The 17170-nt window shown below is 42.6% G+C and overlaps 1 protein-coding gene and 1 long non-coding RNA gene across 5 annotated transcripts in view; one reads left to right on the top strand and one right to left on the bottom strand.

The window, feature by feature from the left end:
* Positions 1-9823, top strand: part of LOC139171507 (uncharacterized) — a 38375-nt gene extending 28552 nt beyond the window's left edge. For 2 of the 3 annotated variants that reach the window (XR_011559759.1, XR_011559758.1), the window contains exons 3-4: positions 9121-9203; positions 9446-9823. This is a non-coding gene — a long non-coding RNA (uncharacterized lncRNA). The remainder of the gene's footprint in view (positions 1-9120; positions 9204-9445) is intronic. The other variant, XR_011559760.1, reaches the window with a different exon arrangement.
* Positions 5029-16378, bottom strand: HMGN5 (high mobility group nucleosome binding domain 5). 2 transcript variants are annotated; one of them, XM_070759793.1, is made up of 6 exons: positions 15466-16378; positions 13568-13597; positions 10845-10874; positions 9626-9676; positions 7334-7477; positions 5029-5744 (listed from the first exon to the last, which is right to left on the bottom strand). In XM_070759793.1, the coding sequence occupies exons 1-6, from the start codon at positions 15478-15480 to the stop codon at positions 5697-5699; spliced, it is 318 nt and encodes a 105-aa protein (XP_070615894.1). In that variant the 5' UTR covers positions 15481-16378; the 3' UTR covers positions 5029-5696. The 2 variants fall into 2 exon arrangements, with proteins under 2 accessions (XP_070615894.1, XP_070615893.1); XM_070759792.1 differs by having other exon boundaries at positions 10839-10874; positions 15466-16117.
* Positions 16379-17170: the final 792 nt, after the last annotated feature.

Genomic DNA, 17170 nt, shown 5'->3' with positions numbered 1-17170 from the left:
CATTCTACAATAAATTCTATCCACATTAGTAAAAGCCTGCTCTGATTTGTAAATCCCGTAAAATTAAAGTATAGATTTTTCAGAGAAAACCCCAAATTTTGGATGTGGTACAAATCCATGTATTTAGATTGTGGTTTGAGAATGGCTGCCAATTTGAGTTGAGTTCTGCATCAGATTTAATGTTAAGGGAGAGAGAAATTTTAAAGATCAACACTTACTCCCACAGCTTGGTTAGCCAGCATTCCAGGGACCAAATGATTTTCCCAGTAAAAAAAAATATCCTGGCAGCAATTAGCAAATAAAGTGCTAGTTCAGTATACACTGAGGGAATGGTCAGTGTCATCTTCTCTCTCTCTCCCTCTTTCCCTCCCTCCATCCATCCTCTTCCCTCTGTCTCCCTCCCTCCACCCACTTCTTTTCCCTCCCTCCTTCTCTCCCTGTACTTCCCTCTTCCTCCATCTCTCTTCCTTCAACTTCCTCTTCTCCCTCCCTCCACTTCCACCTCTCCCTCTCCACTTCCCTCTCTACCTCTCCCTCCCTCCACTTCCTTTCTCTCCCTCCCTCTCCTTCCCTCCCTCCCTCTCCCTCCACTTCCCCTTCTCTGCTTCTGTCCCCCTCTCCTTCCTCCCTCCACTTCCTCCCTCGCTCTCTACTTCCGCCTCTTCCTCCCTTTCCCCCTCCCTTTCCTTCTTCTTTCTACCTCCCCCCTCTCTACCTTTCTCCTCTCTCTGCATGTATGCAAAATATTGCAGATGAAATAGAAGTTTAACTTTTAAAACCTCTTTAGAGAGTTAATGCAATGGGAATTAATATAATATAAAAGTGACTCTTGACATGAAAGAGCAGAGAAGCCACTGTCACCATTTTTTTCCATACTGCAAGATGCTCCATTATAAAAGATTGTTAAATATAGTGATATCTGCATTGCTAAACCCAATTCATTAGAAACATAAGAGGCCTCCTTCTGAATGTGCATTCATATGATTACATAATGAAGAAGCCAGGGAAAAAGTGAAAAACCAGCACTGATTTGCAGGCAAACATTGGCAGCACATAAGCACAATAATACAAGGACCGCCATGCAAATTGGGGGAAGTAGACGGACCCAAAATACGCAAACATCTGCTCTTATGCAAAGCCTAAATTGTTCCAAACATTATAATTTTCATAATTTAAAGAAACTTGGCAATTGCAAGCAATAGCACTTATCAATATACTTTTAAAATAAAATCTGTCCAGCTTGTCGTTTATGCAGCAGCATTCAAAATCATAAATCTTATGGGCCATCGAAAATGCTGGTGTTGGGAGGAAAAGGGGGAGGGGGAGTTTATCTATTGCTTTTTTAGAGGCAGCTGCTGCCCACTCGGAAACAGATGGCAGGAATGTTCTGAATAAATCTGATCATTTAGCCTTTAAAAAAAAAAAAAAGGTAAACGCGTGCTTAAGCATTGCATGCTATTATATGCATGCCACTGATCTAATGGGTTGCTGATTCCGTATTAATTTGCAAGGCTGTTGATGCGAGTGTCCATCTTTGAAAGCAGCTTTCAAGAAATGTCTCTTAGATGTCTTGGATTCCAGTTGTTATCACCTCCAGCTTTGTAGCTGCTGAGACATTTTTTGCTGGTTTGTTTTTTGTTTTTCCACTCCCTCTGCTTTATAAATTGATTTGCTCCACGTTTTTAAAAGTTGTTGAAAGCATTTGTGAATATTCTAAGGCCAATAGTTTCTATCAGCTTTAGGCAGCCTAAGCAAGACGCTCACTATAATAGTGTTCCCTCAATTTTCGCGGGAGATGTGTTCCGAGACCGCCCGCGAAACTCGAATTTCCGTAGAGATCCGGAAGTAAATACACTATTTTTGGCAATGAACAGTATCACAAGCCTTCCCTTAACACTTTAAACCCCTAAATTACAATTTCCCATTCCCTTAGCAACCATTTAGATTATTACTCACCATGTTTATTTATTAAAGTTTATTTTAAAAAAATATTTATTAAAGGTGGACGAAAGTTTGGCGATGACATATGACATCATCGGGCGGGAAAAACGTGGTATGGGGAAAATCGCGAAGTATTTTTTAATTAATATTTTTTTTTAAATCGTGGTATAGACTTTCCGCGAAGTTTGAACCTGTGAAAATCGAGGGAACACTGTACAGCTAAAATTAACCTGTTCCATTTGTCATATAAGCATCCTTAGCTTTCCTTTCTCCTATATTCATTACAGTTCAGAATGACATGGAAATCGCAAGACTAGATGAAAGACCAATATGGTGGCTATCTGGAATTATTAGCTGGATTATTTATTTACTTATTTGCTAAATTGATTTGATTTTCTATGCCGCCCAATCCTCAAGGATTCAGGGCGGCTACTATTTGCAATAGTAATACTATATTTGAATTTATTTATTAAGTTTATGTTGCCACCTATTCACCGAAGGTGTCTCAAGGCAACTTACAGAATATAAAAACAAGTTAAAATCAAATAAATATAGTAATAAAATCATAATAAAATCAACTCCCCCCCCCCTCCTGTTGACAGATCACAAGTCATTTAATGGACTCCATCCTGCTCTGGGTTCCCCAGGCCTGTTGGCAGAATCAGGTGTTCAGCACCTTCCAGAAGAGTATTAAGAGTTGGGGGGGGCATTCTAATCTCTGGGGGAATGATGCTCCAGAGAGGGAGCCCCCACACAGAAGGCTCTTCTTCCGGGTCCTACCAGATGTATCTCACTAGGGGACGAGACCAGCAGCATTCCACTGTGATTTAGGCCAAAATCAGTGTGTCAACAATGTAGTGTTTAATGGGTCACCTTAAGAATGACACAGCCTTACTAAACGTTAAGATGAAATTGATTTAGACCAATGGTTCTCAACCTAATGCCTTAATAGTTCGTCATGTTGTGGTGAGCCCCCAACCATAAGTCTAGCGCCAATTCTCCCAACAGAGCAGGAAGGTCAAAGGAACACCCCAACTAACACCCGATTGGTAGGATTGTAAAAATATGTTCCAAGGCACCAGAGTAGAAACATAGAAGATTGACAGCAGAAAAAGACCTCATGGTCCATCTAGTCTGCCCTTATATTGCTTGTATTTTATCCTAGGATGGATATGTTTATCCCAGGCATGTTTAAATTCAGTTACTGTGGATTTACCAACCATGTCTGCTGGAAGTTTGTTCCAAGCATCTACTACTCTTTCAGTAAAATATTTTCTCACGTTATTTCTAATCTTTCCCCCATAACTTTAGTTCCTAACTAAAGGTAAATAGCTTTAGTTCCTAACACCATGGGAAATTTGTCTTTTCACATGCTCTTAGGTGACCCCTCTGAAATGGTCGTTCGACCCCCAAAGGGGTCCCGGCCCCCAGGTTGACAACCACTGATTTAGACTGTGTGATATGCTAATTCAGTCCAACCGTACTTTATTATCGACACTGTTAAGGGAGCATACGTGTTAAAAGGTTTAAATCTATAATTAATCAAACAATTGACAGTTAAGAAAACAAAGTAACTAACTTATGAACTGTTGTGGTTCAGCCTGGGACCCCTCCGGGAATGGCTGATTTGCTGTCGGTGTCCGGCTCAGAGGCTGAGGACCAGGAGGGGCAGACTGATGAAGAAGCTGAATCCCAGGCTGAAGATGAAGGACAGCCAGAGTTCCACCAGGGGGAGCTCTCCCCAGCAAGCAGCCTGGATTCCCTGGGGGAAGATGCTAGTGACTTCATAGATATGCGACAGAGGAGAGCTAACGAGAGAAGAACGCAATTGGCCAGATATTTCCAGCATTAGGGGTCGCAGCTGGGTTTGGGTGTGGTGCTTGGGAAAGGATAAAAGGCGGCCCCACCCTTCCTGGCTTGTGGAGTTTTATCTTGGAGATTCGTGAGACCTGTTTGTGAACTTTGGTGGCTACAATCCTGGTTTGTGCCTTGGACTCTTGAAACCTTGGGGGGGGGGTGCCAGCAAGAAGCTTTTGGAATTGACTGGACATCAGGACCCTGTTGTAAAGTATTGTAACCTGTCTGCTGTGAAGACAGGTTTTCCTTTGTGCTTATTTTTTCCTGCTATAAATTACTTTTGGATTTTACCAGAGTGTCTGGCTATTTTTCAGTGGGTGTGGAGGTCTGGGAAAACCCAGACAGAACATGAACTATGAAATTATGTTTGAGAATACTGTAATGTTTGATGACTTAGCAAGATGGGAAACAAGACTGGAAGAGTCGTGATCTTTTGAGTGACTGAAACACAGTTCAGTCTGTTTCAGAATTCAGTGTTCAGAAATTGTTTTTCTTTAAGCAAAGGGGCATATATAGGCCTGCCTATAAAATTATGCCCACAATTATTCAAGACAGTGTTTCTCAACCTTAGTTAATTTATTTATTTTATTTATTTATTGGATTTGTATGCTGCCCCTTTCCGTAGACTCGAGACGGCTAACAACAATAATAAAAACAACATGTAAAATCCAATACTAAAACAACTAAAAAACCCTTATTGTAAAACTAATCATACATACTAACAAACATACCATGCATAAATTGTAAAGGCCTAGGGGGAAAGAGTATCTCAGTCCCCCCATGCCTGACGGCAGAGGTGGGTTTTAAGGAGCTTACGAAAGGCGAGGAGAGTGGCGGCAATTCTAATCTCCGGGGGGAGTTGGTTCCAGAGGGCCGGGGCCACCACAGAGAAGGCTCTTCCCCCGGGCCCCACCAAACGACATTGTTTAGTTGATGGGACCCGGAGAAGACCCACTCTGTGGGACCTAACTGGTCGCTGGGATTTGTGCAGCAGAAGGCGGTCCCTGAGATAATCTGGTCCAGTGCCATGAAGGGCTTTATAGGTCATAACCAACACTTTGAATTGTGACGGGAAACTGATCGGCAACCAATGCAGACTGCGGAGTGTTGGTGTAATATGGGCATTTTGGGGAAAGCTCGATTGCTCTCGCAGCTGCATTCTGCGTACAGAACTTCAAAGGCAGAAAGTACTGCATAGCTATAACATAACGCAGCCCAAAACCACGAATCTTTTGAGGAGACATTTTATTAAGATAAATCCAGCAAAATTCCTAACAGTGGGTATATTCAGTCAAACCTGTCCTTCTCTTTTTTAAAAGTTTTTTTTTTTGTATTTCATTTAAAAACATGATTACATATTTTAATATTATTCTCCAAAATGTGACAAAATAAAACTACATTTGGGATACAACAAGTTTCCAGCTTCTTAAGATTTTTTTCATGAAAATATCTCACCTTCTTTATAAAAGCAAGTCACAGAACCACCGGAATGTCTGACGCAATTGTGGTTTTTGTGTGTGTTTTTGTTTTAGACCTCCCCACGTTAAGAAACCATACAACACGCAACAAGGGTAAAATTAAAATCTGAATTCCGTATGACTGACACACAAAGGGATTATATACTGATAGAAGTCAATAGCTACCACCACTGATTCTTTCCGGGTACCATACAAACTATGACAATCACAAAATTTTAAAAACAATTATTATTATTATTTTTGTTGTTGTTGGTTGGTTGGTTTTGAAGTCCAAGTAACCGAGATGAAGATGTTCCATGATTAAATTCATGCTAAAAAAACCTGCATTTATAAAATAGTTGATAAAAATATTCCTCTCTTAACAATACAGTATGGAGGTACGAATACCAAATGATGGAAATGAAGAGGGTTTATAATCTGTTACTCGGACTTGGCTTCCTTGACATCAGATACTTCATCAGCTGGTGCCTGTTAGTATTTGAGAGAAACAGAAATTGAATTAGGCTAGGAAGAAAATCCATTGCAGAGGATACTGGGCGTAGCTGTGGCTCAGCCCTATAAACAATGAATTCTGCAGTTTACCAACTTCCATTCTTGCATGTAGCAACAGCAGCTTTTCCTCATTAGCTAACTCAAACGCCAAACCGTATTTTTTTCCTAACTTCGAAATCTGATTGCACAAGGCCCATTGGTCTGTAAGGAAATATATCTGAAAGCATGGGGTGGTATCGCTTCTCTGGAGGTCTATTCTGCCCTGTGTACACAGAAGGCAGCTGCTGAATTTTAAATATTTGGGGGGGGGGGGGCGGTTTAAAAACATATTGTGCCTAATAGAAACCTGTATGTGCATTGGTGGCAGTTTGGGGTAAAGTAAGAAGCAAGCATCCAAATTTTAAAAAGACAGGAGGAAAGAGAGAGAGTGGGAGAGAAAGAGAGGCGGAGGGAGAAAGGGAAAGAGAAAAAAGAAGGGAGTGAAAGAGGCAGAGCGTGCGTGCGAGGGAGGAAAAGATAGAAACAGACAGAGATTGAGAGAAAGGGAGGGAAAAAGAGAGAAGCAAAGAGAAAAAACAGAGAGGGAGAGAGAAATATCTGCATGTTGGCTCAAGAAGAAAACAGGCAAATAAATGAATTAAACTGGAGACTAATTTCTCCCTGCTGTATATACTTCTCCTACACAATTATTACCTTTGTGGGGGAGAGTGCCAGCCCCCCTCCGTGCCTGTATTAGGGAGAAGCTAAGTCAAAAATGAGATGTAAAAGTTATGCGGTGATTTGCTTGACAACTATAACAAAAAGGCCGTGTAAGACCAGAACTACGTATATAAGGGCTGAATACAAAGCGGGAACTGTTGAGAGCAGAGTTTCCAGATTCCCCATGTACAGTGGAACCTCGACATACGAGCAGCTCTACTTACGAGCTACTCGAGATAAGAGCTGGGAGGGGAGCGACATTTTTGTTCGCCTCCAGAGCTCACATTCGGGATACGAGCGCCAAGGAGCTGTCTCCTGAAGCCGAACGCTAACTTCCGCGTTCGGCTTCAGGAGACAGCTCCTTGGCGCTCATATCCCGCGTGTTTTAAAAGGTTGCAGCCGGCCTGGGGGGCTCGGGGGGGGGTGTGTGCTGGCAAGCCCCCCCAGGCCGGCTGCAACCTTTTAAAACACGCGCGCAGCTTCGCAGCTGTCTCCTGAAGCCGGAACGCTAACTTCCGCGTTCGGCTTCAGGAGACAGCTGCGAAGCGGCGCGCGTGTTTTAAAATGTGGCAGCCGGCCTGGGGGGCTCGGGGGGAAGCCCCCTAGCTCCCCAGGCCGGCTGCCACGTTTTAAAACACGCGCGCCGCTTCGCAGCTGTCTCTGAACGCTAACTTCCGCGTTCGGTGGCAGCGGGTTTTTTTGTTGTTGCACGGATTAATTGACTTTACATTGTTTCCTATGGGAAACAATGTTTCGTCATACGAGCGTTCCAACTTACGAGCCTCCTTCCGGAACCAATTAGTCTCGTAAGTCGGGGTTCTACTGTATTTGGAAATTATTCTCAGGACGGAGGGACAGTACAGTACCTCGTTAGTTTTGGTATCTCCATTCTCAGAGTGGTTTTCTTCCTTAGCATCTTCTTGCTTAGTTTCATCTTTTCCTTTGGCTCCTTTCTTCCCTTTTGTTGCTACCTTCTTGTCCTCTTTCTTATCATTCCCCCCTTTTTCTTTCTGTTAGAGGGAATCAGAGAGACAGTAAAATCTCAACTTACTCACCAATCCTTTTTCAGTGACCAGCCTCAGAACACCCACTGCCTAAAACTGGCACTCCTATGCAAAATCTTTGTATCTGTTGCGAGTAGAGCAGTAGTTAGTCCTTGTTTTGCGACTGCCTCTTTTAGCAACCATTCAGTTACAACGGATGAAAAAGTAACCTTAACATTTTTAGGACCGCTATTTTTCTGCCTGAGCATATTATCTTTAATTTTAAAAAATAAAAAATAAAAGGGAAGGGGAGGTATTGGCAATTTCATTCTGAGATACGGATACTCCTGGAAAAAAAATCATTGTCTCAAATTATTAAGGAAGTACAGTAGTCCCTCACCTATCGCTGGTGTTACGTTCCAGACCTGGCCGCGATAGGTGAAATCCGCGATGGGGAATTTATCGACTGATAGTACTTATTTAAGTATTTATATTGTAATTGTTTGGTAAGTTTTCATTGTTTTAAGTGTTTATAAACCCTTCCCACACAGTATTTATTTTAGATACAGTATTTAAATACAGTATTTACAATTTTAGATCTATTTTTTTTTTTGAAAAACCTGCCGATCGAGTTCGGCGGGCTGTTTAAATCTGCCGATCGACTTCCTCAGAAACCCGCGATGAAGTGAAGCCGCAGTAGGTGAAGCGCGGTATAGCAAGGGACTACTGAATACTGTATTTTTCAGAATATAGGACGTAACTCCCCTCCAAAAAAGATGCCAAAAATTTGGTGCATCTTATACAGGTAGACCCCGACTTACGACGTTGATCCGTTCCTATGGGGTGTCGTAAGCCGAATTTCCGTGTAAGTCGGAATACTGTATTCCGATTTACACGAATGGAGGCGTCGGCGGCGTCTTCAAGGGACCAACAGCCGGTCCCACCGCGGAGATCCCCTCGCCTAAACGGAGGCGGCAATGCAGCGCCAAGAAGGACCGGCTGTTGGTCCCACCCCAATGAAGTTTCATAATTGCACCACTATGCATCATTCAATTACCACTATATTACTCAATCCTGTTTTCTATGGCTTGTGTGAATCGCAATCTGCCATCTTCAGATACAATCTGATCACGACAGAGATTTTATTTGGCTCCCACAGATAAGCGGCCTGGAAAATGAACGTTTCTGTTGACTGTTTTAGACTGACAAGCCTATACCAAATTAAAACAGCCTTGGCACCATATATTTTGGGTTGCTAGCAATGTGCTCCCCTTCTAAAACCATGAGCCACAGTGGCGCAATGGTTAGAGTACAGTACTGCAGGTTATATTTCCGCTGGTGCCAGCTGTCTGCAATTGGTCAGTTTAAATCTCACCAGGCTCAAGGTTGACTCAGCCTTCCATCCTTCGAAGATGGGTAAAATAAGGATCTAAATCAGAGGTCTTGAAACTTGACAGCTTTAAGACTTGTGGACTCCGACTCTCAGAATTCCCCAGCCAACTATGCTGGCTGGAGAATTCTGGGAGTTGAAATCCACAAGTCTTAAACTTGCCAAGTTTCAAGACCTCTGATTTAAATTGTTGGGAGCAATATGCTGATCTGTAAACTGCTTAGAAGGCTATAAAGCAGTACTGTATACTATATAAGTCTAAGTGCTATTGCTATCTCAGTTACAGATGGACAACAAAACTGCTAAGAAGGAATTTTCATTGAAAACTCCAAGGTACTTCTGTCACATCTGCACAACTCTTAGGTATGTAACTGTTCATCCATTACCCCCTCTTTAGATACATCTCAGCTACTGGTTAATTCCTTGGCATAAAACGGTTCTATAAAATTGAACTATTGACTAAATACAGTAAGGCTGGATTCTCACATCCATATAATCAAAAGCTACTAGTCCAACCTCTGCAAATATTTTTATTTGTTTGTTTAACTTATATGCCGCCCAACTCCTGAAGGACTTTTTCTCACTTATATATATTTCCCCCTTAGTAAAATTAGATGGTAGATCAACATCACATTCCTCATCATCTGCTATAATATCATGTCATCAATACACATGCAAAGAACAAAGAAATCAAGACTTCTTTAAGAGAATAAGAGTCCATTCTGACATCAGAAAGAATCCTCATGTCAAAGCATTCGGACACACAAGCATGTTATTCATTTTACCTTCGGCGGCGCCTTTTTCGGCTTTGGCTCTGGCTTGGGTGGAGCAGGCTTCTGTAAGAAAAGCACAGAGATACACTGTTAAATAAACAGAGCATTCCTGTTAGTTCAGGAATGCTGTAACAATCTCAGCCCTCTGTGGTCCCTTTTAAAACATCTGAATTTTCTGGATTACAATGGTAAACTTAAAATAAATGGAAGCTATAATTTTCATAAACCATCATTGACTCTGGGAACATTTATTCCAAGGCAGAGATTATTTTTATAAAATACTTCTATTTTGGAGCTGGATATGGCTTTTAGGTATTGTAAGCTACCTGAGTTTATGTATGGTATGTCTGTGTATGTCTGGTTTAATAATGGGTTTTTTATTTTTTTTTAAATTTATTAGGTTTGTTGTGAATTGTTTTATTATATGTTGTGAGCCGCCCCGAGTCTATGGAGAGGGGCGGCATACAAATCTAATAAATAAATAAATAAATATATTTGAGATGAGCAGCTATAATTACTGAAATAATAATTTCCCTTCTATTATGACTTGTGAAGTAAAATGTTGCTAGTTGCAAAGTTGTGTCTGACCCATTGAGACCCCATGGACAATGTTCCTCCAGGCCCTTCTGTTCTCTACCATCCCCTGGAGTCCATTTAAGTTCACATCTACTATTTCAGTGACTCCATCCATCCACCTTATCCTCTGCTGCCTCCTTCTTCTTTTGCCCTCAATTGTTCCCAGCACTAGGCCCTTCTCCAGTGAGTAAAATCCATATGTACAAAGAGAACAAGGATCTAGACCCATGTTTCTTAACCATGGCAGCTTTTAATTTTATGGACTTCAATTCCCAGAATTCTTAGTTGTGGCCATGCTGGCTCAGAATTCTGGGGGATGTGAAGTCCATCTATTTAAAACAGGGGTCCTCAAACTTGGCAACTTTAAGACTCATGGACAGAATTCTGGAAGTTGAAGTCCACGAGTCTTAAAAGTTGCCAAGTTTGAAGACCTCTGATTTAGAAGCTTCCAAGTTTGGAAAATGGTCAAGCCTTCAGCTCAAAATGTGGCTTATCATGGTGAAGCAACAGTGTCATCTATTTATTTAGAGCAAATATTACATTTAGTCTTGGAAATAATTCACGGGACGATATTTGAATGATACTTTGAAAGGTCTATTGATTGTAACAGCTTTAATGTAATATGGATTAGTTTAAAAAAGTGGCGTACACTCACAGCAGACAGTCTAGCCGATCGTCTCTTTGGCTGCAGAAGAGAAAAACAAATTACTAAAATCAAGCATCGTTTTTCTTAAAAGTAGAATTCACAGAAATTCAAAACAACATACCTAAGGCAACCATGCTCTTCTCATTTAATAAAAAAATCCCACTACATTCATTAAAGCTTACTTCCCAAAATTATGCATCAGATATAGTTTTGCAAAAGTTAAATATTATTTTGGAATGAATATATTGTTATATTGAGTGCCAAGACTGTGGGGCTGGTTTGTAAATCTTACAGCCAAAAACAAGCATTGTGTCTACATATTCTCTTCTCTTGGCACTTTTATTAATACAATAAATTCTGTGGTCTGTTAAACAAGGATTGTCTTACAAACAAACTAGGATATTGTAGCTTATCTGCTGACTACTTATCAGGGCGTAGAAGTTACTATGGTTAGTAATTTCCCAAAATGTTTGCTTTATTGTATATTTTTTAAAAAGCCAAAAATGATACAGATGAACGTCAATATTTGTTATCTGCACACACTTTTTGTTGGATAGAAATATGAGAGTGAGCCACTTTGTTGAGATAATGAAAGCAGCATGAGGCCATGAGTTCCAGTCCCACTTTAGGCCAAAGCCAACAGGATGACTGTTGGAACCTTAACTGTGAGAAGGCAAGGGCCAAACAGTTCCACAACTGTTGCCAAGAAAACTGTTGTGTAGTTGTCAGGAATCAAAAGTGACCTGAAGACAAACAAGAAGAGAACTAGCCATTTCTTGGATTTAGTTTTTATCTCCATGTTGCGATACTCTTGTGCAGTTCATTTTAACTTTTGACCAACTGGAACTCTCTGTGACATTGAAATCTGGTTCAAAAAAGTATCTGATCCCAAAGTCTAATTTCATCCTGGCCCTTTTTCACCCTACTCATAACTTCAACAAGCTACAAAACTTTTGATATCAGGGCAATAAGAATTTAAATTGAAAGGTATAAGTCTCTTCCTTCTACACAACTTGGCAACTTTAAGACTGGTGGACTATTTAATGTTACACATTTTGACTGCTGCTAGATTGGCCTTTGCACAAAAATGGAAAAACAAACACCACGGAAGAGATACAATATGAAATATTGTCTTGTGCGGAAAATGGACAGACTCACGATGGAAGTAAAGGACAAAAATGAATGTGAATACTTTGAAATCTGTCATATTAATTGATGGGAATTTAAGAGGAATATTGGGAATATAATTTAGCAATAAATTGGAGATGTATAGATTTTCATATTATCAAAGGAAAATGGAAGTAACATATAAAATGGAGATATATCTATAAAGAGATAAAGACCTATATTTAGAAAGAGAAACAACTTGATTAAAACATGTAAACTGGACTATCACATCATGTCCATGTCTTTGTTTTTTGTTTGTTTTTAATTATATTATAAATTTAAAAAAACCATATATATGTATGTATGTATGTAGATTGTTCTGAGTTTGGGTTTTGCTCCGTGTAATATTTTGAGTGTCTATGCGACTTTTCAGTGAAATCACATTCACCATCATCAGGCTGAAGTTGTAAGCTTCGTGCTGCTGTAAATATAGTTTGTTTGCAACTGCCATTTGTTCCTTATAAATAGTGGTAGGGGTGGAAATTTGGTTTGAATGTAGCAAATAGATTGGGTGGCTATGTTTTAGTGATTTGATTGGTTGGTGGAATCACATTTAGTTGAAGGATTGACATGGTGATGATTATGATATGTTTTTTTGTTTAGGGCTGGTTTCCAAATCTCTGGTAGGTGGGACGTGTCATCTTGTTTGTTCATGCTGAGGGGTTTTTTCTATCTCTATGGCCTCCATGATTATTCTTTTATATACGTGTTCTGTTTTGGAAAGTAATTTAGTTTTTTCAAAGTCAATTTCATGCCGTTTTTTTTTAATGTGCTGGACAAGGGAGGAAGTTTTTTCTTCTTTTTTGACTGCAGCCTGATGATTTATTTATATATATATATACACACACACACACTCGGGTTTCTTCCCATGTAGGATTTGGAAATTTCTGGTGACGTTTCGACGAGGTCCCACTCGTCATCTTCAGGCTGGTGTTTCTGTCCTTGTTCTATATAAAGACTTGTGGACTTCAGCTCCCAGAATTCTGAGAGTTGAAGTCCATAAGTCTTAAAGTTGCCAAGTTTGAAGACCTCTACTCTAGGCCTACAGATAAAGGAGGAGCAAAGCCCACAGGTTAGCTGCAGCGCATTATCCAAGCAAAAAGATTTGGCTTCTTGCGACAATTAATCTGAGGCAGAATCCTAAGGCACACTGTGCTTTGCAATCCGTGGCTAAAAGATTGATGTACTGAATGCAGCCAATTGTGGCTGGTAGCATGACACTACTATGAAGAAACTACTGGAGGGGAGAGGGAACGTCAACATTCTTACTAAGTGTTTTTCTCTTTTAAGCAAGTCCAACTGCACATATTTTTTTCATTGCCTGCAAAAAGAATTCTGCCATAGTTTACTCTGCATATAAATTGTGCATGCACTGATCAGTTGCAAACACTTGGCAAATTAATCTTCCAACATCCTTGCGGTGTAGATTTTAAAAAATCTTCCACATGTTCGCGTTGCCTGCCAATCCTTGTGGTGTATGTTTTCCCAACTCCTTTGAAGACTCACTTCATTTTGACAACTGAATACTACTGTATATGTGTGTGTATGGAAAAAAAACACCTTACCTCCTCCTTTATGTCACCTTCAGCTGCAGCCTAATTTAATTTAAAAAAGAAACAAGCACAATGTAAATTACTTAATTTTGTTCCAATTTTATAAAAAGAAATGGATGCCAACAGAAACTGGAAGTGCATCTCATTGAGTAAAATAAATGGCCCAGTAAACTTGAGACAGTAGACATTTTTAATATATAACATTGGGGTCAACCAAAACTGACAAGTGAAGGCAAATGTATTGATCTTGTATCATTCAAAAGTCTTGAATTCTGGAGGCAAATGATAAAAAAATAACTGAGCAAGCAATTACCGTAGATTTACCGTATACATACAGTAGAGCAATGTTTCCCAACCTTGGCAAACTTGAAAATATTTGGACTTCAACTCCCAGAATTCTGGCTGGGGAATTCTGGGAGTTGAAGTCCAAATATCTTCAAGTTGCCAAGGTTGGGAAACACTGCAGTAGAGCAAGGAAAACTTCAGCAGGAACCGATTAAATTAAATTAAAACCGATTAAACCTGGACACTCCGTTCCATATCAAACCTTCTAAACTCTCCCTATCGTGTTTCAGCCAAAAAAAGAGAAAGAATCCCAATTAAATATAGTGCAGGAGGCATTAATAAAAAAATCACAAACGGATCAGATACTTCTGCCAACAGCTGCAACGGCCCGCAGGCTTTTTTTCTCCCTCTTTACATTGTTCGAACTCTCTTCCAAACTCTCGGACTACACCTCCCACAATGCACTCGGGGCGGTCCGTTTCGCTTGACGTCATCGCGCCCCAACTTTTAAAAAGACGGGAGGCAAGGAAGAGGGGAAAAAAAAAAGATTCCCGCCAAACTAACCTGCAACAGCAAGGTCGTTTGCAAACGACCTGGCGAAGGGCGTGGAGCCTTTAAAAAAAGGAATCTGGCTTTAAGCCGCCCCCCCCCCCCGGGAAGGCGGGGAAACAAACGAGGCTGCAACTGTGGCCGAGCCGAACATCACCCCATTTTGATGGCATGTTTCCCTCCCTCCGTTGCCCTTTATGTAGCTGCACCTCCAAAACAGAGGAACCCCCCCCCAAGTCAATCTTAAGGATTTGCAAAATAATTAATATATATTTTTTAAAGGAAGAAAGAGGGAGACAGACGCCTCCTGGTTGAAAGTTGCACCGAATTGGGGCTTGGGAAATCTCGTGCCACATTTCAGCGCCCCCCCCTCCAGTTCAAACCCCCCCTTTCCCAGCAAAGGCGGGCAATGGCAAAGCTGTGCGCCCCCTCCCGGCTCCGAGTCGCCACTGCAACCACCATCTGGTATGACAAGTAGGAGGAAAGGCAGAAGGGGGGGGGGTGGAAATTAAAAAGAACAAAGGCAAACGCAGGAGAGCCCGAGACCCCAATCATTGGGGGGGGGGGGGGGGGGGGAGAGCCTCGGCTCAAACGTCCCTCCGGCGGCTTCAAACAGCCCCGGAGGCTCGGCAGGGTTTGCAATTTGGAGGAGGAGGAGGAGGTGGGGCGCCAAGCCGAAGCCTTGCCCGCCTGCGGTCATCCAGCGGCACTATGGCTGTTTGCAAATCCAGCATGGAGACGCACCGAGCAGGCTCCGTTCTTGCAAACAATCCCCCCCTCCCCTCGCTAAACTCCACTCGGTTCACAGCAGCTTTGGCCGGGTTGCGATGGCTGCTGCTTGAAGCGCTCGCTTGCACGGCGCCTCCAAAAACGCTTTGCACCCGCGCGCACACACACACACATACAGACAAACACCGAGCACACGTTCGCGCGCGCGCAAGTCAAGCCATCTTTCTCCCCGTGCAAAAATAATAATACTGTAATAACAGGACGGGGGGGTGGAATCGCGCGTCTTCCCTTCCACAGTCCATTGCAAAGCCTCCCCCCCCCCCCAAACACCAGGTTGGCTTGCTTACCTTTCTCTTGGGCATAGTTGAGGCTTGGAAAACAGTTGGCGCGCTTGCAGATCAGAAAGAGATGCCAAGGGGGAGGAGGAGGAGGAGGGAAAGGCGGCCGCCCTCCCCTCGAAAGAAATGCAAAAAAAGAAAAAAAAAGATGGAAGGGGGGAGAGCAAAAAAAGGGAGGGGGGAAAAATCAAAGCACCGCGCGCAAAAACAAACTCGCTTTGAAAAAAAAAAGGCCCGATTTTGGTTGGTCGGCTGGTGTTTTTTTTAAAAAAAAAATCCAAAAAGTCTTTTTCTTTCTTTCCAAACTGTATAAAAAACACCCCGGACGAATTGCAGCGACCAAAAAAAAATTAAAAAAAACAAAACGAAACAAACCGTCCTGAACCCTTTTTATATTAAAAAAAATAAACAGAAAAATCTCCCTTCTTTATTGCAAACAGTAAAATACACCAACACTCAACCAAACTGCATGAATGGGAAGCGCGAGGAAAGTCCGGGCCGAGAGTGACGCGCGCCTCGGCCAATAGAAACCTCGGGCCGGACCTGGGCGAAGGCGCCGATTGTTAGAATTCGGGCGGGAGGCGGAGCCAGACTCTTAGCGCGAGAGAGGCGCTCGCGCGCGCCGCCCGAGTTGCTTTTTTTTTTTCCCCTTTCCTTTTTTTTTGGGCCGTCTGCGCAGGCGAGCGGCCCTTAAAAAGCGCTTCCTGAAACAGACCCCCCCCAATTTTTTCCTCCCCCTTCAAAGGCGCGAGATGGCCCTGTAGCCCCCCCTAATTTTTCTTGCACCCCCTATTTTTTGCAAGCTTTGCACGACGCCCGTCGTCTTTCCTGGCGCCCTTTAGGGGGCAACGGGAAAGGAACCCCCCCCCCCCATCCCCGTGCAAATTCCCGCGCTTGCATCGGCCTTTTTGCAGCGCCCCCTCTCCCTTTGCAAAGAGGCCCGGAGTTACCCCCCGGGGGAAGGGGCGCGTGCAAAACCCTTTGCACGCGGGCGAGCTGGCTTCCCTCTTTTGCAAAAGGCTGCAACATGGCTGCCCTAAGCGCCTCGGCGAAGGCAGCGGCTGCGGAGGAGGAAGAAGAAGGGTGCAGATGGGGGAGGGGTGCTAAGCGTGCCCCCCCCCCTACACACACACACCAGAAGGGGTGGAGGCCGGCTCGATGTGGAAAGCTCGCAGATTGCAAAGGGCGGCAATTGCAAAGGCAAATTGCAGCGTGTAAAAAGGGGACACTTTTTTCCCCTCCTCGCGCGGTCGCGGTTGGTTTGCAAAAGGGAGATCGGACGTGCATTGCTAGGCCCCGTAAAGACCCGGGCGCTGCGTCGCCTTTGCTTCCCCTCCAAACGAATTTGGGACCCTGCATTCCTAACTGATGAGGATGATGATGACTTTGATGGCTCTATTTCTTTCCAAAAATAAAAATATAAAAAGATCCTAGGTCGATTTCAAAAGGAAACAATGGAAAGTTTTAAATTGACACACACACACAGCGTTTAAGCACCGTCCCTTTCTACTTAAAAGCCCCCCGGAGGGGATTGTGGATTGTAGCTTTGTCTGAAGGTACACTCTATGCACGTGCACCTCTGACTGATTTCAATAGGCGACATTTGCAGGCTCCTAACCGCTTTGTGGATTGGGGCTGGTTCCCGCCTTGGATGCTTGCAGGCTTCCCTTTCAAGGACAGTTGTTTTCCCCTAGGGAGAACTCTCGGCAATAGG

The sequence above is a fragment of the Erythrolamprus reginae genome, chromosome 8 (genome assembly GCF_031021105.1).
Source record: "Erythrolamprus reginae isolate rEryReg1 chromosome 8, rEryReg1.hap1, whole genome shotgun sequence".
Taxonomy (NCBI): domain Eukaryota; kingdom Metazoa; phylum Chordata; class Lepidosauria; order Squamata; family Dipsadidae; genus Erythrolamprus; species Erythrolamprus reginae.
This window is presented reverse-complemented; position numbering and strand designations above follow the sequence as displayed.

Excerpts from the sequence above, each read along its gene's own strand:
- HMGN5 (XM_070759792.1), bottom strand. Across the intron at positions 10,875-13,567 it reads AAGGTGACATAAAGGAGGAG|CCAAAGAGACGATCGGCTAG; the intron begins GTAAGGTGTTTT and ends TCTCTTCTGCAG. Across the intron at positions 5,745-7,333 it reads GAGATACCAAAACTAACGAG|GCACCAGCTGATGAAGTATC; the intron begins GTACTGTACTGT and ends AAATACTAACAG.